This window comes from Amblyomma maculatum, chromosome 10 (assembly GCF_055883805.1).
Source record: "Amblyomma maculatum isolate TAMU_Amacu chromosome 10, ASM5588380v1, whole genome shotgun sequence".
Classification (NCBI taxonomy): domain Eukaryota; kingdom Metazoa; phylum Arthropoda; class Arachnida; order Ixodida; family Ixodidae; genus Amblyomma; species Amblyomma maculatum.
The window spans coordinates 178,419,379-178,446,252 of NC_139353.1; the positions used below are offsets into that span (position 1 = coordinate 178,419,379).

The 26,874-nt window shown below is 44.3% G+C and overlaps 1 protein-coding gene and 1 pseudogene across 1 annotated transcript; one reads left to right on the plus strand and one right to left on the minus strand.

Moving 5' to 3' along the window:
* Positions 1 to 9,394: 9,394 nt before the first annotated feature.
* On the minus strand, positions 9,395 to 12,749 carry LOC146178020 (uncharacterized; annotated as a pseudogene).
* A 2,721-nt stretch (positions 12,750 to 15,470) lies between these two features.
* On the plus strand, positions 15,471 to 20,933 carry LOC146178021 (uncharacterized). The gene is made up of 5 exons (XM_084581668.1): positions 15,471 to 15,569; positions 17,453 to 17,604; positions 19,435 to 19,502; positions 19,914 to 20,000; positions 20,803 to 20,933. The coding sequence occupies exons 1-5, from the start codon at positions 15,471 to 15,473 to the stop codon at positions 20,931 to 20,933; spliced, it is 537 nt and encodes a 178-aa protein (XP_084437794.1).
* Positions 20,934 to 26,874: the final 5,941 nt, after the last annotated feature.

The following is a 26,874-nucleotide window of genomic DNA, read 5'->3' on the forward strand; positions in this document are numbered from 1 at the left end:
TTCGCCGAGCAAATTAACCGCGGAACTCGCCGAGAATTGGAAAGCTTCGGATGCTTATCCATTTCAGTTAAGTAGAGATTTTTTTTGCTCGTAAACAGTGCGCGCAAAACACGTACGAAGTAATGGCTGGAAACATCATTTCACTTTGGGATGATTCTTCACACTGATTGACAAATGAACATTGTTACTAAGCACAAAGCTCCTCGCTAGAGTCGAGGGACTTTTAGGTAAGCAGGGCAACAGTAGCAAGAGCATTGCGCCTTGGCATCGCACTGGTTTGCTTATCTTTGTATTATTCGCTGAAATCACCACACTGCATGCCTGTTGTTCTGTTCATGGGCGGCAGTCGGCGTTAACGTTCGCAATTTCATCACGAGTATTGCCGCTTTTAGCTTGCATTACGTTTGTAAGCTGTAGCTGTCACGGTGGTTCCGTTGTTAGGGTGACCTGCTCAGGCCCGCAACCGTGGCTGCGTTTCAATGAAAGAAAACTCAGAATGAAACAGTGTTCCATGCAGTGTGTATATAGCTGCTGTAAAGGTTCTCAGAGAGTCTGAAGCACGGCTTCATACGTCGATCGGCGATGCTTTACCCCGTAAAGCGCCTTCATAACAAGGCAGTGTCAGTACAACTGAAATTGCTCGGTATATAAAAGCATCCGTCCCTAATCCAGCACATCATCGGTTGTCAACGCCCGGTGTCAATCGTCATCACGAAATAGATTAAAATAATTCGAGCTGAGCACGGCGAAGGTTACCCATGAAAGCAACATAACCAGCAATTGGATTGGGAAACATTTATTTCGTCAAAATACAGATGCAGATGGTCCGCTCTAGATGGCCTTCAGTCACTGGCTGGCGGCGACCTTAGCGGCCCACTCGGTTGCCAAGGCTTGAATGCCTGTGTCCGAGCTGACCCGACCGGTGTCCCTTCGTTCAAGAGAAGTAATCTGTACTAGATCCTCTGGTGGAGGTTCTTTAGATTTGCCATTGTATGTAATCATACGTGGCTGTTTCGCCACAGAATCTGCACGTGGGCTGAAGTCATCCGGGTACATTTTTGGTAATGAATACGGGTTAAGAAAGGATCTTGTCTGGAGTATCCTCCAAGCGGTCTCCTGTGCCTTATCCAACGTTTTGTCAGGTGGTGAAAATTTATGCCGTTCCAATCTGTAATGTCTAGTGATATCGTCAAAATATGCTAGCCCATCCTTGGAGTAACCCATGGATGCGAACTACCCACTGACTCGGTAGTAACCCATGGATGCGAACTACCCACTGACTCGGTTGACGGAATTTCGAGCATTGTTGTGGGCCGCCTCATTTCCCGGATTCCACGAGTGGGCCGGCACCCATATCACCTCAATTTCTCTGTATGGTTGCCTGGTCAGTTTCATTATCAGCTGTGCCGCAGGTGAGATTCGCCCCCCCCCCCCCCCCCCCCCCCGCAAAGCTACGCATGGCAAATTTAGAATCACAGAAGATTGTATCCGCCTTGGCTAGTGCTACAGCTGCCTCTTCCGCCGTTGCCGAGAATTTTGCCACTAGCGATTCTGATGCTCGCAGCCGCCCGTGCACGTCCACCACCGCCAGTGCGAACGCTCCGCTTGATGCGTATTCTGCCGCGTCAACATAGACATCTCCTTCGCTCGTTGCGTGTTTTAGCTATTGCCCTAGTTTTCCTCCTTCCTTTGTGGTGGGAAGGGTGCATGCTATTTGGTAGTGGTCTGATCGTCAGTCCCTTCCTAAGGAGTTTGGGTAGCTGTGTTTTCGTATCCTTGGGTGGAAGTTCTAGGCCTATACCTAGAGGCTCAAGTATGGCTCTGCCTGCCTTGGTGCGCTTAAGCCGTTCTTTTATCATTATAAGCTGAGCCTCCTTGAGCTCCTCTAGTGTGTTATGTATTCCCAGTCCCATGAGCCTTTCTGTCGATGTGTAGTTCGGCAGCCCAAGCTGCTTTCTATTTTTGCCTAATTATTGCATCGGAATTGTTCTTTGCGCAGCATCGTGCTTTAGGTATGGCAGTGCGCCGACCATCCTGCTCAGGCGTTCAGTACAGAGCGCTCACGTAGCAGCTCACTATGCATACGTAAAGTTACCAATGCAAAAAATACGTGTTTGAGGATTTGTTTACATAGGTAAACACATATACGCATGCTCCAATAAAAAAAAAAAACATGTTTATGCATTCAATATACTGCCTACCTCGTCTACATACAAGGTAGATGCACCCCGCCGGGGTGGCGCAGTGGTTACGACGCTCGACTACTGTTTCCAAGGACACGGGATCGAATCCCGGCCTCGGCGGCAGCTTTTCGATGGAGGCGAAAAGCAAGGCGTCCGTGTGCTGTGCGGTGTCAGTGCACGTTAAAGAACCCCAGGTGGTCGAAATTTCCGGAGTCCTCCACTACGGCGTCTCTCATAGCCTGAGTTGCTTTGGGACGTTAAACCCCACAAACCCAACCAAACCAAACAAGGTAGATGCACAATGGTAGCGAAGGCTCCATAGACGCTCATATGTACAAAACATGGCGGCTCATGAGCTCCAGCGACCAATTAAATTTGGGGGCTATGATTACAAATGACGTCACGCAACGTTCACTTTGGGGCGAATTATAAACAAGATTTTTTTTCTGTTCTTCTTTTTTAAAACAACCGGGCTGCATTGATGAGCCTGCATCGTTTGAAGGTTATTGCCTTTCAGCGCTCGCCGACCTTTGCCATCTAAAAGTATTCGAGTTTATGTGGTTTACGCCCTTGTTTATAAGCAGTTGCTCCAGCACAATGAATGTGGTTGGCAAAGGTGGTGGCATAGAAAGGCAGCAACACTTCCAAACACTGACCAAGCATGCAAATTCATGTTGGAATGTTGGAAGTACTACTTTAGGTCATGCAAGTACTTTAGCCATGTACTTTCTTCCTAAACACTGATGCAATCGGGCAGTCGTGCCCAGTTCGCAACAGTGTATACCAAGGGAACAATTATGGTTTTCATATTCATGATTTATTTCATCAACCAAGCAAATACAGCAATAAAGCACAGCATTAAAAAATGCATGTCGCAGACAGCACAGACAATAGCGCTGTTTAAGCGGGCTAGTTATCCCAAAGATCACAGCAGAGGTATGGAAAAGGCTTGAAGTGTCTGCCACAAAACATCACCATATAAGAAATATTAATGTACAGAAAACAAAGCAATGACAGCTGCAATTGAAATAAAAATGTCATGAAATTAGGTGCATCAAGACACACGTGGAACATAGAGCACTGGGATTACTCTTCGCATTTAAATTCTTCGGCTGAAAGAATACAGCCGTTTTCAAGGCAGTTTAAATGCTGCACCAGTCCAGACAGCTTTAGCATCAACAAACGGGCTTATCACAGGCGCATTAGAGCATACATTGAGTCTAAGTGCAACCTCCAGATCTGCTCACCGGTGAACGTAAGCCGGGTCGCGATGTAATAAGATACTGACGGTTTAGTCCACGCTGCCGCAATGTGCCACAGAGCATCGCTTCCTCACTTTGTGCGGGCTCATCTTGCGATAAAGCTCTAAGCGCTTTAAACGAAGAACGAGAAGCGCAATACAATGCTGCAATGCTGGTCGCACGTCGAAGGGGACGAAACTAAAAAAAAAACACGGCTGTAGGGGGATATTAGATCTCACCAAACGGTGGCAGAGCAGAGACCAGCAAGGATGTCGAAATCTTCTCAAAAAGGGTATTTTCACATTTTCGAACTAATTTCATACGCTTTCCCGGGCGCGCCAAGTCTCGCACCACAGTAGACGGCGATAAGAAACCATTTCGTGCTCCGTCAGCTTCGTTTTCTCCGTTGCCTTGGTTACCTCTGGTTGCCTACTTCGCAAGAATCTAACAAGGCCTGGATAGTTTCTCAACGAAGCGCGATAAGAGTGTTGCATGTTTTTGTTTAATTAACAGTGTAGTAATAAAATACCTTACCTTATTCACAAGCAAAGTTATCAAAATGTCTATTCTTCTTATCTTGACTGATACGTTTTAATTTGTAGTCGCATAATTTCTTAATCTGAGTGATTGGCCCCCCGACCTGCGGCTATGCTGCGGTACCGCTAAACCGCTTTTGGGCCCAGCCTTTGCCACCACTATACTTCCTCTATGTTCTTACATATGCTACGGGCGCAGTCGCCCACGCACCAACACGAATCTACGATTATAGGTGCCGTAACGAAGACCAAACTCGAGTTATTCGCAACCTTTGAACGGGTAGACCGCTCTGCCGTAAAGGTGAATAACCACTCTCTTATCAGTGACAAAGTGGTTGCCGCCTATTCGATGAGCTTCACCGCGGCGGCCCACTGATTACGGCAACCTTCGTCGACAAGAAACCTATGCAAGCTTATTAAACTTCCCCTGTCAGTGTCTTTAGTCAGATGCCACAGTGACGCAACCAGTCGACATGGTGCTAGTTTTTTTTTTTGTCAGTAGCGAAGCAACACCCCCCCCCCCCCCCCCCCCTCCACTGTGGGCAAAAGCGACTGAAATGTTTTGCCTACCACGCGAAAGTCACTGACGATGACAGCGCCATCACATCTTCGTAACGTAGCCAGAGTGAAGAAGGTCTATAAGGTTCCTTGATTTTCCTATAACCTCATTTAAATAAATAATATTGTAGGATGGGGGTTTATTGAGATACTTGGACTGGGCAGATCACGCGCCTAATGCTTGGGCCTGCCTAATGACAGCTTTGTTTTTCTTATCGACTTTTAAACAGTTTGTGCGTGTCTCATGCGGGTGAGACCGGGGAATGTAGTGTCAAGCCCACGCAGATACTTGCAGTACTTAACATTGAATCGAGAAAGCTGGTTCATTGTATCGTACTTGACCCGAGGATTAAGCACGTTAAATATAGCACTGGCAGTGCACTGCATGGCGAGTTGCTTTAGACTGAGTGCACATCAACTCTGGCCCAGACAACCACGCACAAGTATTCCCCAAAAATGAGATCACGCCGACACCATACAGGAAACCTCGCCGCATAGGAAAGCTGTGTACAGCGCTGAGTGGATTAAATTTACCGGGATGCTTTTTGCGGCCACAGTCATAGAATGTGATAGTGTATTACCGCATGCGCCACTACCAGCAAATGATTTCCTGAAACCTAAGAAAGAATAAGGGATTTCTGATGTGTGTGATGTTAATATATAACGGTAAATTAGAACTGTAATTACTTTGTTTTCCAATGCCAATAAATTTCACCGTGTGAAAGAACTTTTACACACTTGACAGAATTTACAATAATCAGCGATTAATTTTCAGTAACGTTAAAGTGCAAGCAACGAATGACTCGCTGCGAAGACATCGTTATAAGCTGCGTATGGGCACTGTCATGTTCTGCGAAGCAATTTTACAGGTTGAAAATGTCTTTATCACTAATTATTTAGCAGTGACTAAATCTTATGCGAAGTAAAATATTACGCGTTGCTTCCAAAATAGGTGCCGGATATAAAACTATTCCGAAATAAATGGAGGTCATCTTATCATACGACTATAAAGGTGTATTTTAAACACTGATATTTAAGCCCGCATGAAGCTGTCTTGCTCCCCTTGAAACGACGAGTTTGCTCGGAAGACAGCACTTGGACGAAAAGAGATTATAATGATTATAATAGGCTACCAGTAAAGTACATATATCTAGGTGTATTATGTAATATTTAGGGTAACTATTAGGTGAGGGGAATATGTTTCTCAAACATTCGAGCATTTCTCAAAAGCAAAATGTGCTCACTAAAACTTTTACGGATGCACAGGAGCCTTCAACAACAACAAAAAAAAAAAGAAATCCATATTGGCCCGGGTTTAACGCATGAAAGCGGTGTCGGCTATGATGGATGATTGCAGAGCTGGTTTTGGTGTCGTTTTTGTTTTCATTATTAACACCACATTTACCACGTGGAATTGTTTACTGTGCAGTGAAATCCCGCAGCAGAGGAGCGCCTTTCGAAACGGTTGTGATCGAATCCCTCGTTCTCGAAATCAGCAGTCGAGCACCCTTACCATTGAGACACCGCGACAGAGGTTTAAAAGCAAAAAAAAAAAGTACTCACAACTCTATTGTGAATACAGAAGGCATAGTAGGCATAGAGTAGTCTGTTCAAACTACATTCTGCTATATGAAGCAGTCTGCGGTGGCATATGTTTTAGTAGCTGCGGTATTCCAAACAGAAACGGGAATATGCAATTTCAAAGCGTTTGCATTAACTTTTATTGACGGCAGCGACCTGTTTAGCTTTGACACGGCGGTAACGACAGTACCACTTCGTTTGAGACATTGCATGTCAAACGATCTCAAGCGCCGAAGCCCACGATGGATGATGTCCTTATCCAAGCATGACATGCTCGATACGGACAAGTATTTTTTTTAATGAAGCGTGGGGTTATAGACTGTCCATATTTATTTTGCAAGAGGCCTATAGGTAAGCAAAAGCTCACAGGAACCGCGAAACAAACAAAAACACTCCTGTACATGCCACATGCGCGCAAGTAAATCACTGCGGGCTGGCACGCGACGCGAAAACGCATCCACACTGAGTAGGTTTCGCCGCTGAGCCGCAATGTGGCGACTCTGCTCGATCTCGAGGCCAATAAGAAAGACTAATGAATATCTGGTTATTAGTAGATAAAAGAAAATAGGTGCCCGAATTTAGTTATTTGTGACACAAGTGCATGTACGTGAACCAGGATGTACAAGAGGACACGTAGTCGAGAGATGCTGCGCCTATCACGTAATACCCTTAAAAGCGGCGCATAAGTGTAGCTTCATTTATGTCAATTATGAAATTAATTTGTATTACATGCCCTCGTGCGATATGTGTCCATTTATGTGAAGTTTTTTACTCCTCGCCGGGGGGCGTAATGATATAGAGCAGGTTATAACATTATAACGTTATTCCCACGTCAATGGATAGAACATCACAGGCCAGACATGAACAGGTTGGTAGTAATTCGTGGACAGGTTCCTCACGGACACGCAAGATTGACCTTGACTTCAGCAAAGCACAAAGAAACTCAGGAACGACCGTATGAACATGCATGACTGTTTAATTCCACCAGTTATCAGCAAGCCTGCAGTGACCACAAATATTACAATGACACGGAAACAAAATCACTTTTGTTGATTTTGGACAGGCTCTAGGTTCATGCTAGATGTCCCATAGCATCAATTTTTGATACGTCTGTGTCAGTGAAATGGTAGTTAGGTCTGGACGTGATCTCACTCCTAACACTTACAGATTTGGCGACACATTGGTTTGCATTCCCTTTATAGTTGGGTATGAAAATAACTTTCGCTTTGTTGCCATGTTAATCAATGATACCTCCAGCTAAACTCTTTACTATTTTGCCATATAGCGACATTTTCCCATAGCCCCGCCGCATAGGCTGAGTGGTCGGGGCACTCGACTGCTGAATCCGGTTCTGGTACTGGCCGCGGGGTATGCCCTCGGAGGCGAAATGCAAGGCTGTCATCTACTGAGCGATATCACTGTCCGTTATTGAATCTCGATTGAAACAAATTTTGGACCCCGTCCACATGATGTTCGTCAGAGCGTGATTTGTTTTCGTACCTTGAAAGACAGAAAGTAAACCGCTTCCTAACAGTGCTGTATTGGATGGCTTTAAATATTGGTTTATCTTTATATTCCCAATGTACTGCTCGGACTTAGATGAATTCCACCGGAAAGTGTACTAGAAGAGAAAGTATGTTATAAATTGCAATACTTGTACACTGAATATAAAAATGTACATTTACGTTTAGGAATAACGAGATAATTTTGCAACATATTTATATGTAATATAGCAATTATGTGGTTAAACAAGAAAGAATAAAAGCCATGCAAACTGAAACACATAAATATGATTCTTAGCAGCGACATCAGGACAGCATCGCACGTAACCTAACCTAAGAACGCTTCTATTTAACATTGCGATTATGACACCCCCTTGTTGGGTGTTGCAAAAATGCGAAGCATTGACCAAGTACCAGTAGCTGCTTCAACAGCTGCTTTAATGATCCCTCGATTAATGTCTTATTTTTGTAGCGAAACTGATTGGGGGGGGGGGGGCACTAACTTGCGATTTCGCTGTGGCGGTGCTCCTAGAAGGCACAGACGACCTTGCGCCGTTGCCTACCACTTGCCGCACCTGGCGGACGCCACGCGCTCGCCACGCCAACTGGCAATCACGAAGCAACCAAAAGAAGATGATATCTCGTGTTTAATGCAGCTAGAACATAGCTAGACAACGAGACTAACCTGGAATTTGAATCAAGATGGCAAGTTTATGCCAGGCTGGTTTCCTCATCAAAAAATGTCGTCACAACCGAGAATTGAGCCTCCATCCCTCGGATCTCCATCCGAGCGCTTTACCATCTGCGTCATGTCCGCGATCGTAAGTAGCGCATATTAATTCTCCTTCTCAAGCGTGAGGATGATAGTCGTGATGATGATAAGCTAGTCAGCGGCGCATATCTGGAGAGAGTTGGTTGGTTGGTTGGTTTATGGGGTTTAACGTCCCAAAGCAACTCAGGCTATGATAGACGCCGTAGTGGAGGAATCCGGAAATTTCGACCACCTGGGGTTCTTTAATGTGCACTGACATCGCACAGCATACGGGTGTGCTCAGCATTGCACAGGATTGGATGGGACTAGATTAGACAGATCTGGATTGAATTGGACAGGATTGGCCTGTATATGACTGGAGAATTGCACTTGACTGAAATGAATTTGATGAGACTGAATTAGAATAAAATTAGATTAGACTGACTTTATTGGATTAAACTGGGCTGGATGGGATTATAATGGATTGCAGAGGAGTAGGTAGCCCAGAGCCAGGAACACATGATTTCGATACTTTTATCCTGGCTTAGCTGAGCTAAGCCACGGCCAATGTTTAACCATTTGAACTTAACAAAACCTAACAAAGCTTCTAATAAACATCGCCACCACATAGCAATACAGTATAATGTTTAGCTAATTGGTCTTAAGACATGATGAAACACGCAATTGAACAGACGACAATGCATACAATACACGCACGCACGTACACAAACATACATAGACAAGGGCGATGATGCACTGACAACTATTTCTTCTTCTTCTGCCTTGATGTATGGCACGCACCCTATTTATTCTTAACAGCGCACCTTCTTCTTTCTCCACTTCTTCCATGTGCACCTAAGTTCGTTCTTCACTGTCCACTGAGTAATTTAGGAATTCTTTCTATTTCTTCAGCAAGGGAACGGAAGGCGTAATAACACAATCCTCACCAGCCACAGATATTACCCAGGCTTCCTACATTCCGCGCCGTGGGTATTGTAGAAAAGAGCATGGCATCGACCAAGTGCTTAGGACAGAACATTTATTAGCGTACAGCTCGTGTTGTTAGAATAGCACGATCACTGATGTGGGTGTGTGACAAGTCGATGATTGAAAGCGGAAGAATCTATTCGTCGTAACGGCGCAGTGAGCGGTATGCCTTCCAGTGGTAGCAGAAGATGCGAAGGTTGAAGGCGTCGTGATAAGGAAGCCCTCTTAGTTTGAGAGCACAGTGACCGGTGCACTGGTGACGGTCTGGTCTAGCCAATACTTGACTGCAACAGGTTCCACACCAGCACCAAAGGTTTTTTTTTTTTAGTTGTGTCGGACTCTGACTACTCGCCGTTTGGCTCGTTTCACTCCAGTGTGCCACTGCCGACCATGTTTTGCAGTGGAATATATGTAAACCTGTGAAAGTTTCTAATAGTGCCGTGGTTAATGTAGAATGACAGGTCTGAATTGAATAAGCTTTCTAACCGCGTCTGGTGACCAGGACATTTTCAAGAATTTTTTGTGGGCATATGTCTTTCCGCATAGCGTATAGGTTTCTTGCACATAGTAAAATTTCCTAGTGAATTTCGTCACATTGAGAAGCGAGCAGTCCTTTAATGACGGCAAATGAGATTCATGCACGGGTATGAGTAGACAGCGACATTTGTGTTCAGCGCGTCGAAAATGGCACTCATGCTGCGGTACATTTCGATAAACTCGAGCATTTTCCATGTACACATTTTGTAGTTGAGTACCTTAATGGCGTGCTAGAGAAGTTTATTCTCGATTCTTACGAAGCGCGTTTGAAAATCCGACCACCAGTGGGCGCGATGCTAATTAGTGATGATAACAGGGTCCTGCGTGAACTACTCGGGGATGGATTCTCCCGCTTTTCTTTTTCTACAGGGTCCTGCCTGAACTACTCGTGGATGGATTCTCCCGCTTTTCTTTTTCTTCTTCTTTTGCCGCCCTTACACCAGTGTGCGTGTATTAGGTCAGCGTTTTGATCAGTTGTTGCACATTTACGGCTGTAGTTGCGTGGACTTGATCCCAGAAACTGTGTCAGCTGTATTTCCTAAACTCCTGCGGGGACGTCCCCTTTACCTTTATATTGCCCCATATTGTGAAATCGGCGGTCATCACCCCCGTCGCCTCCTAGCAATTTAAAGTATGGCAAGTCTTGGGTTTGCGCATTGAAATATAGGGTGAGATGGTCGATGGGCCCTAGGTGTTGACCGTGTTGTGTTTGAAGACCAAACTGACGCACGGCTAGGTTTTCGTAACGAGAAAAAAAAAAACAGTGCATAGACAGTATCTATCCACCAGCTGCAATCGCAGATGATAGCGATGTAAAATGCTTGCACCGCTGGCGTTGAGGTACCCAGCTGCTGCTGAGTGCTGGGTGGCGCCGAGTTCAGATCTTGAAATAAGTTAACAACAAAGGTCCTCAGTTTCTCTATTGTCTCTGGTGGTAGAGACAGTGCACAAGTTTTCTGCGCTTTGGAATTCGGTGTAATTCCAGCGCCCATTCTGGGCAATTATGCTGTATACTTTCCGCAGTTCGCTCTCCGGCAGTTCCTGATTGGAATACGTTTGCGTTTGAAAGAGTATCCACGACTCAGTCAGTTTTCGCAAGTATTCCACGGCTTCATTACGCTCACGGGAACATTCCTGGTAGCTTGATCCAGGGTGGCTTGATTAGTATACCTGGAGATATATTCGGTCACTGAAAAGTGTTTTGAAAATGTACACGACTGGCACCTCTTCGCAGTCCGAAGCCGCTTCATTCTCCTCTGTCGTGACTTCAATATCTGTGTGCCTTCGTCTTTCGTCTTCCATCTAAAATCCAGTAGAGAGACAAACACTTACTTTCGAGTGCGGGCAACACTTGCGTTTTATAAGGCCACTTACGCTGCGGTGGGGGTGATGCGCCTACACTCTTCCTCGGCTACGGGGATTATCTTTTATACCCAGCGCCAGTCCTAAAGATAACATCGCCTTACTCATTTAAATTTCAAACAAGCGCTAAAGTAAGAGTAAGATTACGCGTCTTAAGAAGAGAAGGTATATATTATTTTTTCTTTGCAAGTAGGCCACATCAGCGACTGCGGCTATTTTCTTTTTTGATACCACGATACCGTCTGGCGTGCCAATCGCTCGGAATACCAAGTAGCCGCTGCCGCCGCCACTGCTGCTGTCGCGGTTAAGTAGAAATAAATGGATCTTCACAGGTAATAGTTGCTCTTTTTTGATTAAAGGCACTGTTAACCGCTTCGTGTTTTTGGCCACGGCCACTTGCTCCGATTGTGCCAATGCTACCAGGTCTTTTGTGTGATCGGCTGCACTTTGGTTCTGTAGAGCTGAACAAAGCAGCCATGGCGCGTGAGGCTGTGATTGCTTTTATTCCGTTTTTGCTGTGGCGGAAATACGGGCCTTTGTTCATGCCACGCATATAGAGAGAGAGAGAGAGAGAGAGAGAGAGAGAGAGAGAAGTTTCATTTGTCCAACCTAGTGCGCGCTTCGGGGGTTAGACCCATAAGGTTGAGATAGTCGCATTATTTGCAGGCTTGTAGTTCATGAATCTCCGCGGGATCTTCGTCCAGTTGAACAATTTCTTTTTTGCCTTTTGGGCCGCAGAAGGGTTTCCCAGGCGTCTGTTGTTATGGTTCAGCCCTGCCTGGAAACCTCGCACATTCCCATATTATGTCACTTAGTTATCCCCTTTCATTAGATGTTGATCATCGGTCTGATCTTATTGTCAGCCATACTTGGTTGACGAGAACGTGGTTTTGGTATGTATTTGTCGGCAGCTTTCTCCACGATAGTGCTTGTTCTTTTCCCAGCTTGGGGTTTTGTGGTGGTGAGACCCTCTTGCTTAGTGTAGAGTGCTGTGTTATTTCTCTATGTTTGGTCAGATCCTCCGGTTTGTCTTGCTCCGGTGGCACTCTTCCAGCCCGGTGCGTGAGTTATAGGGCTAGTTTTTGTGCCGCCTTGTTTCTGGGCACGTCTTCATGGGCTGGCGTCCAGTTAAGGTGGACGGCTCTTTCAATTAGCTTTTGACTGAGGATTCTACCCGGGTCATCGCTATGACTCTTTAGGTGTACCTCCTGATTGCGCTTTTGATGTCACTACTTATGTTTATTGCCTCGGTCTGAGCAATAGCCAGTGATATTGCAGTCTGTTCCGCTGTCTGTATTGATATTATCTTTATGGATGTTACTGTGCACATTTCTAACTTACATTGCCACGTTTTCGATGTTGCCGAGGAAGGTTTCTTTTAAATCGACGCCGAATTCGTGGTGCTCGGCGTCGATTTAGAAAGCTTCAACGTCTTGGAACTTGTCCTTGCTTCCGCGAATGTGCTTGTTGGTTGTGGGCACCGCTAGTGAACCAGGTTGTACCTGATGCATGACTATCAAGCCCAGTCTCTTGCGGAAGTAATCATTGTCATCAGGGACCAGGTATTTGATGCGAGGAATGCGGGAAATAAAAACGCATGTTTTAAGAGCTTTAGTTAAAAATTTAAAAAGACTGTTGTTATTCGCGACCATGCCTTGTCAGTATGGTACTGAGCGGCTGCGGGTAAGGAAATGCGTTAGATTACAGTTCTTGGTAAGAAATTAATTCTAAGCCCTTGAGTCACATGTTGCGATTGTGGTCGTTTAAAAATGCAGGTAAAACTGGCAGACGTGATACGAAAAACATGCCGACACTTAATAGTACACGCATGATACATTGGCTGCTGAGGCTGGAAGCAAATCTGTTAAGCGCAGGTAGAATTTATAAGACAAAGCTGTGAAATAATGCTGAATTAAAACTGTAGATGTAAAAAGGTGGTGCCCATCAGACCGCACCCACTTATGTTACTACTTCACATTTAACTATCCGGATTTTGCGGACAGGCTTGTACAGAATCACATCTTTTTTTTTTTTTTGTTTTGACACCACAGAATTCTTGCGGCCGTGAGAATGCGTTTGGACAATGTCGACAAGATTAACGGCCCTCCCAAAACTGTTGTGAAATAAAAATATCTCCTCAGGTCCTACAAAGCTTCGCATAAAACTGTCGCGGCCAGTTCACTTGCTTGAACAAGGTTACACAAATGGTAGCACGCTTTGGCCTCTTCAATGTGCATTACGGTGTCAGTATGCAAGTGATTTGGCGGACGCCAGCTTGTGATTAAGTTTGATTTGTTTTGTTTCTGTTTTTGAGGTTTAATGTTGGAAAGTCACTGAGGCTGTAAAAGACGCTGTGGTGGAGATTTCCGAAATTTTCGACCACCTGAATGTTTTCTTCGCGCGGACTGACATTGCTTTTTGTCTTCATCAAAAAGCAGCCGCCCCAGCAGGGATTTGATCCCGTATATTGGGCCCAACAGTCGAGCTTCCTTTCCATTTTGGAATTGTTCTTTCCACTAAACCGTAGCAGCAGGCCTCATGAATAAATAAAGGTGGCACTTTCTTTCTTACATGCTCACAAACAGGGGTGCTAAATCCTATCCTAGACCTACCTACCTTTAGTATACTAAATCAAGCCCTCAGCTAGGGCTGAGGGGCAGCCTCCGTTTGCAAGCCGAGCCAGCGTTTCGACAAAGTGACTTCTCTTCGTTTGGCTAGCGCGATCGTCACCGGCGGAATTTTAAATACGAGAAAGGGGAGGAAGGGCAGAGAAAGGAGGGCGGGGAAAGAAATAGGGCGAGGAGTAAAAGAATGTGTACATTCTTAACTATTTGCCCTGGTTTCCTCAAATGAGGGTGGAGGAGAAAAAGCAAGGCAGAGAGAAGAAATGTGGATATTCTTTCACTCCTTGCCCTGCTTGTTTCTTCTTCACCTTCGTCCACTCCCCTCTTTTGCTATTCTTCTTCGGGATGATCGCGCTCCCCAGACGAAGTTCCTTTATCGAAACGTTGGCTCGTCGAAAGAACTGAGGCTCGTGCTCAACCCTTGTTCAGTGCTTTATCGTGCTATGTAGCCCTCTTCTTTCTCTCATCCTACACTGGATTTTCAGAAACGAAAGTATCGCAAGGTATTGGTGCCAGTAGTCAGTAGTTGTTTTTATCACTCATTATATTACTGCAATCTTTACTGGCATTCAAAAACCTTTAAACTACACAAACGTAAAAACAATATTGAAAAGACCCAAGTAGCTGGGCCTTTGACCGCGTAAAAAACCCAAAATTCTGATCGCACCATGTGCCTGGGATAGCCGCCAGAGCCGGTCGTAAACCAGCTTTGGACTCCGACACCAATGACACCCACGGCGATGTCTGAGTTACGAAGCTGTAGCCGTATTTGCTTCGTCGGTAATAAATCGAGGATTAATGGCAGAGAAGCGGTTTCAAGCGAAAAGATAGCTTATCTGATGAAGGTGAACCGTCACTATTATTTCTCCCCCTTGATTTTTTTTTTCCTAGCACGTACTGAGAGTGAAGAGTTGATTCGAACTGATTTCTAGCGTCCTAGCATACTGCAGAGCGGAGAGGGAAATTATAATGTCGCTACTTCGTCTTAGCACTCGGTCTCGTTCTGGCAGTGGCACGATTTCCCAGTGAGGGGTAGGACGAGCAGGAAAGGACCACATACTGAATGGAAGCAGAGAAGAATGATGGCAAAATATGCAAAACAAAAAATAATCACAAAATATTTATAGATATTCAGTCATTTAAACGCCAGTCACGTGGCTATCTGCCTCTTGAGGAATCAAACACAAGAAAGACCAACTTTGCTACCGCATTTGTTTTTTTTTAATAGCGACTTTAGAGCTGTAATATAGCAATCCAGCCTGTGCTATAACTTGTGCTGTTATCTAAGCTGTTCATTGACTCGTGATGTCCCGTGACTGCCATCTATATTTATTGCCGCATTATTTGAGAAATGCAAAAGGCTTTGGAAACAGGCTACGCCCCACAGCGGCGTCTAAGGAGAATGTGTGTCGTCATCTTGTTCTGGCTATTCACGATTTGCGCTGCACCATTTTGTTCTGGACACTCTCATTCACTCGCAGCCGTAAAATCCAGTTTCTCATCCTCTCCTTCCGAAAACGAGGGACCACTAGGTGCCCTTATAAAAGCTCTTGGAGCCCCTGTTGTCACGTTGATCCTCTGTTGGGGACCTATAGACTGTGTTTCGCTATGGTTTTTCTCAAATTGGGCTTCGGCCTCTTACTGTTTACTCTGGCTGCGGCTGTGCCTACCAACAAACGTCGGCGCGATCCTGCGGACAATGTCAAGGTGAGTGCACAGCTGCGTTTTAGACGTTCAAGCTCTTAAGTATGAGTTCAGGTGCATCGTATCCCTATCCCACATAGATACATCTGGCGCCATATATATATAACACGGAGGTCTAATTATTAGGAAAACTGTAGATGAGTGCGATTTGAACAAAATTTAAGTTCAGCAATTCCTTGAAAGCAGTGAGCAGGAATTTTGCTTTAAGTTCAGTCGTAATAGATGCACAAATACAAAGATAAAAATTCAATACCTTATTAGTACCATCGCAAAAAAAGGACCAAACGACGTTTTTGCAAAGTAGCCTAGCCAGTGATTTGTAAGCGCATAATAAATTTAGTTTTTTTATTCAAATGTTTTCTCTTTCTGTCTAGTTACGGCTTCGCGTTCCGTAACAGATAATGTTTGCGTAACTGTTACAATAGACATGAATTTTCAGCCACTAAATTAATTCTCACATACGGCTTCAAAATACACTGATTCTTTCCAGTAGTCATTAGTTTTGTATACAATGAATTTTCTAGAAGATATTTTTTTACTATGTATTTCTAAATTAACATAAAAGATGGGGAAGAAAATTATTGTGACGACATTGAGGACCGTCGTCGAACATGGTGTGAAAACATGGAAAGCACATCAAAACGTTATTTGCTTTTCATTCTTTCTTTTGGGGGAAGTTCGCAGCTAAGAAAGCTTAAATCGAGCGCGCACTAGTTGTGCTCATTCTTCTTCTCAGTAATGGTACAGGAGGATGCGTCTATGTGCTCAGTTGAGTTGAAAAAAAAAAGAATCATTTCCCACTTTGTGCAATAAACGAACAAAGAACCGTCACGGGCTATCGCGGGTTGACGCAGTTTGCAGAGCTAACATCGGCGTTATGCAATCGCAAAGAGAGATAGCATAAATAAGGTGATTACAATGTTGTGATAAATCCCCAAACTCCCAATAAACAGGGCGAACAGAATTGGGCTTCGGTTATTCGATATGCGTTCTCATGAATGCTGCACAGCGGAATGCCTTTCATGATCTTATGGAGCGTTTGCAGAATTTGCTATAGCAGGCTAAATACTGTTTCGAGTCTGGCTTTCGCCCTGACTAATGAACAGCAACTACGAAAACCTGGCATCCAAGCTTTAGTGATCAGATTATTGCCGCTATGCCGGCATGAATTTATTTGGAGGCCACGTTACACTTTAAATCCCCCAAATCTTCTCACATAAAATAATTTTATTTGAATTCAAGAAACAGAGGGGATTTCGTTTTGTCCTACCTACCAGCAGATATTTTTCTTTCATTCTGGCACATGACTTACTATCAATAATTCTTGGAGCACGAAACGATATATTTGGAGGTATTGTGGCTTTTATCGTCCTTGCGAGGCCAGGCAAATGCTACAAAGATTCCTTCCCGTCTCAGTGCATTCCCTAATCCAGTTCTAAGAAACAGCCGGAAAACCGCTTAGCCTCCCCATCGCTTAAACGCTATTCCTACGTGGGCAACGAGAAAAGGTTGCCATCAAAATTTCTATTTCACTGAATGCTTCAGTTACAAATATTGTTTAGCAAACTTGCCAAGGGTTTCGTCCCCATGGCACGACGTAAACGTGGAGCTCTTCTGAATAGATGACGTCACTAAGGACTTCGAGGACACAGGCGAACCACTGTGAATCACTAAATACAACTGGTCAGTGAGACTGCTGGCGACAGCGTTCATTTCACTGAATCGAAGATAGGCTGCAGCGGAAGACAGGACTACGTGCCCACGTTCCGTAAAATGCTATGACAAACGTTTGCCAGGCCTGTTGATTGAGATCCTATGAACTTAGCTTCATGCAAAATCCAACATTTTTAACGTATCCACTTCGTTATTTTTTTTTCTCCTGACAGCTATACACAGCGTTTCCAAACGTCGTAGCCGTCTTCACGTCGAGCAACGATACCTCTTTCAAATGCCTCTCTGCAACACGCACCGCCTTAGATCCGAAAGCCAAGTCAGCCACCTACGTCTGGCACTTCAAGGGACACAGTGGCCACAAGAGGTGAGTGGAGGCGACTTGTGCCGTCTGTGAAGGCGAGTGTATTTTCGTAACTCGAGAAAGCAATGTGCATGGCGCATCATGCTGCGACTAAACTGAGAGATGACGCCAGCAGATCAGGCGTCTTTCCTCACGTTGTGCGAACCCTCGGCACAGCATTTATTAAGCCGCGTGCGCACCGCTTCAGACAACAAGAGGATGAAGGAGCGCATCAGAGGGAACCCTGTTTTTGATGGCCTTGCATGCATTTAGCTGAAATAAGTTAATGAGATAAACTGTCTGCAAAGAACAATAATCAATGGATCGATCAATCAATAAATCAATCAGTCAACTGACTCATTTTATTTTGAGGACATTGCCTACACTGATGGTGGCTAACGGCTTATGCAGCCTGACGAGGACACTGGCCTGTCTAGTTATTAGAGCATGCGTTGTGATACACCACAAAATGCATTTTTTTTTGCCTGGAATTCAGAAATAAGGCGAGCACCCAGAAACGAACATTTCTCCAGTTTTTAGGTGAAATCTTTTCGCTCAGGCAGCCGTGGTGACAGCTCAGCCCCTGAGGCTCCTGGACCCTTCATGTTCTTCGTGCACCTGGACGTTTTCGCATATTAGTGCACAAGCACTGCCTGCGAAGACCGATTAAATTAGGCCTCGTCACTGGTTATTCTCCTTTATGCTGTAACTTATTAGCAAGGAGAGCCTGATTGCCTTATCTTTAACGCGGATAGTCATCAACAAATGTGATTTATGTTACGATCTTTAATTCCTGCTCCGCCGGGGTGGCGCAGTGGTTACGGCGCTCTAGTACTCTTCCAAAGGACGCGGGATCGAACCCCGGCCTCGGCGGCCGCTTTTTGATGAAGGCGAAAAGCAAGGCGCCCGTCTGCTGTGCGATGTCAGTGCTCGTGAAAGGTGGTGTCAGATGGTCGAAATTTGCGGAGTCCTGTACTACGGCGTCTCTCATAGCCTGAGTCGCTTTGGGACGTTAAACCCCGCAAACCAAATCAAACCAAACATTTGCTTTTTTGTTATTCAGGTGTACATGAGGTGAAGAAACCCAGAGATATATTTGCATGAGATAAGGCTCTAACAGTAATCATTTGCTAAACGGTAGTTGCGACGGGGAGCATGAAAGTCAACAATGTGTAAGACAATTGCTCAAAGCACATCCCCCTTCACTGGTTTCAGGAATTTCTACTCGTTAAGTTTTATAATTGTTAAACCTCAAACCTAATTTCTTTTGGGGAACTGTGGTCAGTTTATCTGGCAATTGGTCTGTATTTTCTACCTTAAAACGCGCACAATAGTTCCACCACCTCTGATTTTCTATTGTCAAAAAGTGTAAGTACTACGTGGCAGGTTGCATCCTTTAAGCTAGCGTAATATTTTCCGGAATGAATTTCCCTTGTACTGAATACTGGTGTCTACACACAAGTATGTGTTAGTTATAAATATTTGAAGGCGCTCTAAGGATTGCATCTTCTACATCACGCGTATAAAGCCGTTTTTTATGTCCTTTATCGTAGTCATCTACAAGAAACCAAGGCAAACCCGCAACCAAGTGTCTTGCCAGCTCCTATCTTCTCTGTTAAAAGCAGAGGCGATGGTTATAATTGCAATATTTTGGTAACTATGAAGAAAGAAGAGCGCTGCTAATGAACAAAGTTTAGTTCAACCCAAGCCATAGCAGACTGAATTGCTTCCTTGATTGCCTCGGTAATACTGCTGGACAATTCGTTGTGGACAAAGCGCATTTATTGTTTGAGCAATTTGTGCACATGTGTAAGTGATTCACTTTCCTTTTTTTCCCGAATTTTTTTTTTGCAGAAAGGACGCCACCTTCGAGTTATTCCGTGGAGACACTCCGGGCCAAAGTTCATATTATTTGAATGGAGGTGACTGCGTTTGATTTTTTCCGAGATTTATTTTGTACACTCTGCTTCTGCTGTTCTCAGAATGGTCATTGTACAAATTAGAAGAACGCTTCCGCTATGGTAAAACCGTTCTATTTATTGTGATGGACATAATACTGACTTTATTTTTATGTCATTCGAAAGTTTAAAATCGGTAGGACCATCTACATGCCTACATATTTTACCACATTGTACATATTAGTGACGGGAGCTTTATTTATTAAATTGACTAAAACCATACCTAAACGACCTCAACGCCTTTTTTTTCCTTGTAGAACAAGACCAAATTGTAAGCAAACAAAGAATCATGGATGCCATATAAGTGATAACGTACTTGTCTCTCGGCCAGCTCTTCTTCTCTGATTTGTGTGTATAAATTTCATTGCCTTTCAGATAAAACTCGTGAATATACTGTCATCTACGAATACACCGACTACAAGAACTGCACAGTGATCAAGCTTCCCTACGAAAATCATGAGCGTAAGTCCCGTATCAATATTATTTTGAATGTTTATATAAGGTTTCAAGCTTGCACTTGAAACGACTGTTCAGCATTCTCCATCTTCTCAAAAATTGCGAATAACTAACAGTGTGGCCTATTCCCCAAATATACCTTGAAGGCTATAGGACTCATTTTAGGACTAAATTTTAGTACAGGCAACTGTGAGTGATCCATGAAATAGTATGCTAACAATTCAATAGTGAGCTTGGAATGGTATGTATTGAAAAACCACGACAGGTCAACAGAAATCCTAATATATAAATCGAATCACTTCTTGTAGGGGCTGACATGTTAGCGGAAAATGGCGATAAGGCTGCAAATAATTTGTTGAAGTGTTTTATTTTAGGTTAAACATTCGAGTACATGGATTACAGAAACATAAAATAGAAATAAATAATATTTATAGAGGGTAGCACAGATTTCAAATGAAAAAAAATTACAAAACTCTGGATATATTGAAAAACACAGATTAGTGTTGTCCGTCATTCTGACCAACCTGTCAACAGCAATGAAGGAAAAAAAAAACTGGAAATAATGCACCTACTGAGGGCAGTCTGGGATTAAAATGCAGGCTGAATGTAAAATTACAAACGCATTTCATGCTGAAAGTTACCTCATGACTAAAAGGCGTTTCATTGAAGTTGATGAGTGCATACGCAGCCGCTTCCAACGTTTCGTAAGATGTTTCAGCATTTGTTCGCCTAAAAAAAATAATCAGAAATGAATTTCTGAATGTAAACATTGTCCGTGTGGTTAATATTTCAATTACCTTCTTTGCAGATTGCATGCTGTGGGTGAGAAGATCGGTGGCGCGCAACATACCGAGAGACTGCCTGGAAAACTACGAAGAAATATGCGACGTAAGGGTACCTCTGGATGACAGGGACATCTGCAAGGACGATGACGAATAAAGTTCGGTTCATTCCGTCAAGTGACCGCTCTTCCGCATAAATATCAGCTTTCGGTGATGATTTATGTCTTCCTTCTCTGGCAGTGCTTATTGTCAAGGTGGCCTCGGTGAGCCTGAGACGTCATGCAGTATTGCCAAGACATCCAAATCCGCTGCTTGGAAAGTAGTGATCGCGTGAATGCGAGCCAGGAAATCATTTTTTACTCTTCCTGTTAGTTGCAGTAGCAATATTTCTCTCTGCAATATTTTCAAAAATTTACCCGTAATTTTTAATAAAGATTAATAGCTTGTTTTCAGAGTCCTAAAAAGAGAAGAATAAAAAGACAACACTACAGTAAATTTGGAGCTGTTGTTTTTTCTACACAAGAGAAATCTTGCGTTGTTCCTAATCATTGCGTTTTGTTCAACAGCTACAATAATAAACCATATATTCATTGTTGTTTTTTTTTTCGGGACACCTATAGTTCTCAGAAAGCATCTGGCTTGAGGCTAACGCGTTAGAAATAGGTATTTTTCACCCATTGTGATGGGACATTTTAAGGGCATTTTTGACGTATAATGATATAGCACTATTGTATCCTGATAACTGTAGCTTAACGACAGCTGAAGTTAATGTGCAAAAGGAGACTAAATGACTTTGCAAATTTGTTGCATGCTTTTCTGCTCGAAAGTTGAGTTAATTAAGGAGCGAAAATATTCACTGAAATTTGAAATGCATTTATATGCTGCGTCAACATCAGTACCTTCTAACAGACTGCGTGGAAACGTGAGAGCCTTTCAGAACGTCACAACGCGGCAGGATGGATATATTCCACCCTTCAGTTTTTCGGTAAGCAGACTAAACTGAGAATTCACTTTAAAACGTATATCACTGAAATATCAATCTGACACCGATTCAGCTGACGGCGTACTTGGGGTCATTGAACCAGTGAAGGCATGAAAATACGCAGACGTGCTTTATGCCAAGCCGTACGCGAGCTGCACTATCAACGGGCTTCTCGTGGCCGCAAAAGGCGCGTCTAGAATACGAAAATAGGTGTATTGCTTCACTTCCCCTTCTTGAAGTGGGTACAGCCGTATTCTTCATTATATTCGCGATCTAGCTGCGTATCGCACAGTAGGCGGGGGATCATTCATTTCGTAAACAAGACACGTGTATCGGCGTCGATTATTCAGCCGTCTTCCCTTCGGTGGCAAAGACTAACGCCGACTTGCTCCTTTCTTAATCCGACCAAAACGCCATTACATGGGCGGAAGGTAATTAAATGAACAAAAATGTGTTCTGGCTTGAGTGCGCAGCTCTGTGTATCGTAGACCAATTCAGCATTGGCTAATATCATCATTTTGGCTTGCCTTGTAGGAGAGAGTACTGTTTCGGAGCACAAAAAAGAAGGCGTCAAGTTGTAGCTATTGCTTTTGCAGGAGACTCAGAATGTTTTATTGAAGCTTGAATGACACACATTCGCTGATGTAACATTTTTGTTTTGAAATTGTCAATAGTCATACACATGAAAGGTAGTGTACATGGATTTTTTTAGCCTTGCTTTAAATTCATTTGCTGCGTAATAAACTACAAAGCTTCAACCATGGCTCTCAGCACAGTATGCATAAAGATAGGCAATGCTAATTACTTTTGTAATTGAATGCATGAGATGAAAAGCTATGTGGTGAAAAGCTAAGAAAATATCAACCCAATTTCTTTAGCGCCTAAATACATATACTTTATGCACGGTTATTAGATCCATACCGCATCTAAATAACCGTGGATGTCAGTTTTGTACGCTATTACTAAAAGCCCGAGAAATTTACAAAAAGACAAGTGATATTTGAAACTACAGTTGCGCGCTACAAATGCGGTGCAATCAAATGCGGAATGCATGAGCGATAGCCGCGCTCCATGGTGCTAAAAATACGACCGCTATTATTAAGAGCAGCAAAATGTGTGCAGTTGGCGCTGGTATCGAAATTTAAAGCAACACCATTGATTATGTCGTCTCTAAAACGAAAAAATCCAGGCCCCGCAGTTTCTCATCAGCAACACGGGAGACAAAACACTCGGAAGCATTCCAAGCTCCCGCATGGCATTTCACATCTTAGGTCTGTGCGTTCCGTGACCATACCTTGCTTATGAAATTCTCAAATTTTCTTCGGATTGAAAGACAAAATGCAGCTATTTCCTGGGAGTTCTGCAATGTGGTTAGGCCTGCATATCTCTAGAAGGCAAAAAAAAAAAAACGCGTACACGCCCGCCATTTTTCTTAAGGATTATGGGCGCATCGAAGATGTTACAATTTTGCTGTCATCCTCTGAACATAAATGTGCTTTGAATTCCACAATTGAGAGCATTGCTGTCGCTGCCTACTATAGAATCGTACCATTGGTTCTAAAGAGCGCTATTTCTTAAGTAAAGGTGGTCGGGTTACGCGGAATAGCGGATGCGCTCATTGACTGTTCACCGTGAGTGGAAGGCTAGAAGTAATGTTCGCCACTTGTCGTCTCAGAGCCGCCCTCATTGCTTTAGGCTACTTACATACATCGAGAGACCAGCACTTTCTCATGACCTTTGTTTGGGTGCTTGCCCTGAGAAAAATGTGCTGATGATAGGCCGACACTAACCACACTTCCAAAATGTTTGGTTTCATATATGTTTGCCACTTACTCTATTGCGAAGATTCTACGACAAATCTCCGATTCGAGCATTCGACCCCCTCCGCTTTTGTAGGGAAAAATTATGAGAACTTACACAATCAGCGCAAGCAAAGCCTAAAATTATTTTTCCCGAAAGAACCTATTCGTGACGTGGACATAGTAGGAACTAATCGAAAAGTCATTAAAAAGCGCTGATTATTATTTGAAATAAAATCAACTGTTTTAGGAAAGCATCCATGAAAAAAAAAATGCTATTTTCACAAATTGAGGACTTCATCATAATTCAGATCTTGCATATGTATATGATGCAATTATTTTCTAGTATTTAAATAAAATCCTATTTACCTACAATCCTACATCTAAATAAAGATGTGAATTCGAAGACGAAGCAGAAGCTTCTGTGCGCTGTCGCCAGTGGAATCGCTATCGGTACGGGAACTATTCATAACGGGCTTCTACATCGCCCAGTACCTCTAAAAATCCCCATATCCTACATTTGGTGAAGTGGCGGGTTAGAAACGTCGGTTCTGGAGCTCCGTAGCCGCACTATTCTTGCAGCTGCAATGCCAGACGACTTCCAACATCAAGGCATGCAGGCCGGTCCAACTTCCATCTGCGCCGGCTTCCTTCGCCAGCGGGACCCGGCTATCTTCAGCACTGGCTCACTTCTTACCAACGGGTGAGCCTCTACAATAAATGGAACAACGAAACTAAACAACGTCATAATTTATCTCACAGGCATGGCAAACTTGTGGTACCCTAACCATGAAAGCGACATCCATACGTGGGCTCCATTTAAACAACGATCGCCGAAGTTTTTGGTCGTCCAGCTGTCAGGAAATAGCGCGCCGAGTAGCGCTTGCGTGAACGGAAGCAGCCTGTCGGTGAAAGATTTACAAGATATATATCGAAGAAATAATCGACCTCTGCAAGCGCGTGGACGGGAATATGTCACAGGCCGCAAAACTCAAACACGTCTTGAAAAGTATCAATTATTACGCCTTCCAGGTGTTATCAGCGCGCGTTTGCGCACCGTCAGTGATGTCTTCACGCTTTGCCAGAGCTTCGAGGAGCTGCGCAAGCAGAGGGTGTTGACGCGTCAGCCCCAAGCACAGGTTTAATCGCTTGCCGGACTGACGCCTGCAGCCGACAACCCATGGTTACTGCAGCAAATTAAAGCACTTATTCGTGAAGAGGTGGCACGTGAACTTTCCCTGCTTCCTAGCCCTTAAGAGCAGCCACACCATTTGGCCCCGGCATTGCGGCAGGTAATCCAGGAGCAGGTTACTGAGACGCTTCCACCGGTACATCCGCCATCAGTCGCCGCTGCTGCTCCTCTCACGTACGCCGACGCCGCTCCAAGACCTGTCGCTGCTCCTATGACCTATGACGATGTCACCCTAAGGCCGGTGGCCGGTCCTTTGACTTACGCCGAAAGGATTGCACGACCTCGGTCGCCCACCTACACTGTACCGTCAGTGCCTTTGCAAGCGCCAGTACGCTATTTTCGCCCGGCTCCTAGACCACGCTTTACCTGGCGCACGACAAACAATCGGCCGATTTTCTACATTCTCGGGCTGGCTGGGCATATTTCCTTTTGTTGCCGAAATCGTCTCCCGGCATCACCACGCACTAACCAAGGGTATGGGTACTGGTCTTCGACGCCTCAGTATTCCGCACCTACTGAGCCTTCTTCAGGAAGCCGTCATTTCTCACCAGACCGCTCAGCCATGTCCGACTGTCGTTCACCGTCGCCGCGACGCCGCTCTATCTCTCCGATGCGTCGACCATTTACCATTTATTCGTCCTCTCGAGCTGAAAAAAAAAACAAAAAAAAGCAGAGGGAGCCCGGACCAGCAAAAGCTTTGTCAGGCTTAAAAGCAATCAAAAATAAAGAAAAGGGAGCAGTAGCTCGAATTAAAAAGAAGTTTTTTTTAAAGCGAAAAAAGGTATTAAAAAACAAAAAAAAACAAAATGAGGTTCATGTTGCAAGGTGGTCCACGCTGGCTTAAGAAGAATAAAAATAAAAAAACCAGAAGGTAGCATCCAGACCTGCAAATGAAACAAAAACAGGAACCAGAACCAGAAAAGAAGAGAACAGCAGCAAAAAAATAACAGTCATACAAAATGACATAACGTACGGAGAGAGAGGCAGACGTACAAAACCCGAACATAAGAAAAAAGGGAGACTGAGGTAGAACAGTAAACAGGACAGTCCCCAACAAAGAAATAAAGAACGGGTGAACAATAGAGAATTTCAGTCCTCTACGGCATTGTATTCGTGGGTCTACAAATTCACAAAGAGAGCAAAAATACTAAATTAAAGAGGAGAAGAATCAAACAAAAGAAAATTGAGAAAGTGCCGACAGCACAGACAAGCGGGAGGGGATGAGAAATAATTGTAAAACATAGACAAAACATTAAGAGGAAAAGCTCCTAAATCTAGTCGTATGCAAAAAGACGTCCTTCACTAAACCAGATTATATTATCCGCAAAATACACGGGTAAGAGAAGCAATTATGACAATGGACCTCAGTTCACTTCGCCCGAATTCACCACCTTCCGTTCAAACAGAGGCATGAGTCTTTCATATTCGTCTGTGTACTATCCCCAAGCGAATAAGCAAATAGAGCGGTTCGATAGCACATTGAAAAACTTCCTTCACGTCACCCCTCGAAATACGACCACTCCGGCAAGCAGTCACCGAGTACCTTGCCATTTATTTATTTACTCCGCCCGCCACCCCAGGGGTCACCCCTGCAGTTCTGCTGCATGGTAGAATGTCCCGAACCAGGCTTGATGGTGAGGTTTTTTCAGCACCAGCATTTGCGAAAGACCTAGTCAAGGAGTTTGAGAAACTCCGTCGAAGGGTCCGGCGTCAAGAGCAGAACATCAAACATTACAACGGACAACGGGAGAGCTGCCAAGAAGACGAACATAGCCGTAGGCGATCTTGTCCGTGTCATTAAACCGCCGGTTCGTTTCAAGGAGACTGCGCCTTTTTTTCACCAACAAAAGTGACGAACAGGAAGGGACCAGCTTCTTTCAGACTTGGAGATGGCCGTACGTAGAATGTCTCCAAAATGTATAGGGTTACATAGCCTCGGCATCCTGGTGTGATGCATCCTGCTACTCCGCGGCCCCGGTCTCTTAGTGTGCTGCATTCTAGCACGCCGCAGCCCCGGTCTCCTGATGTGCTGATGCCTACCACGCCACAGCCTCGGTCTCCTGGCATACTGCAGCCTGCTGAGCTGCAGCCGCCTTTCCTCAGAATGCAGGCTCGGTCGCCTGGC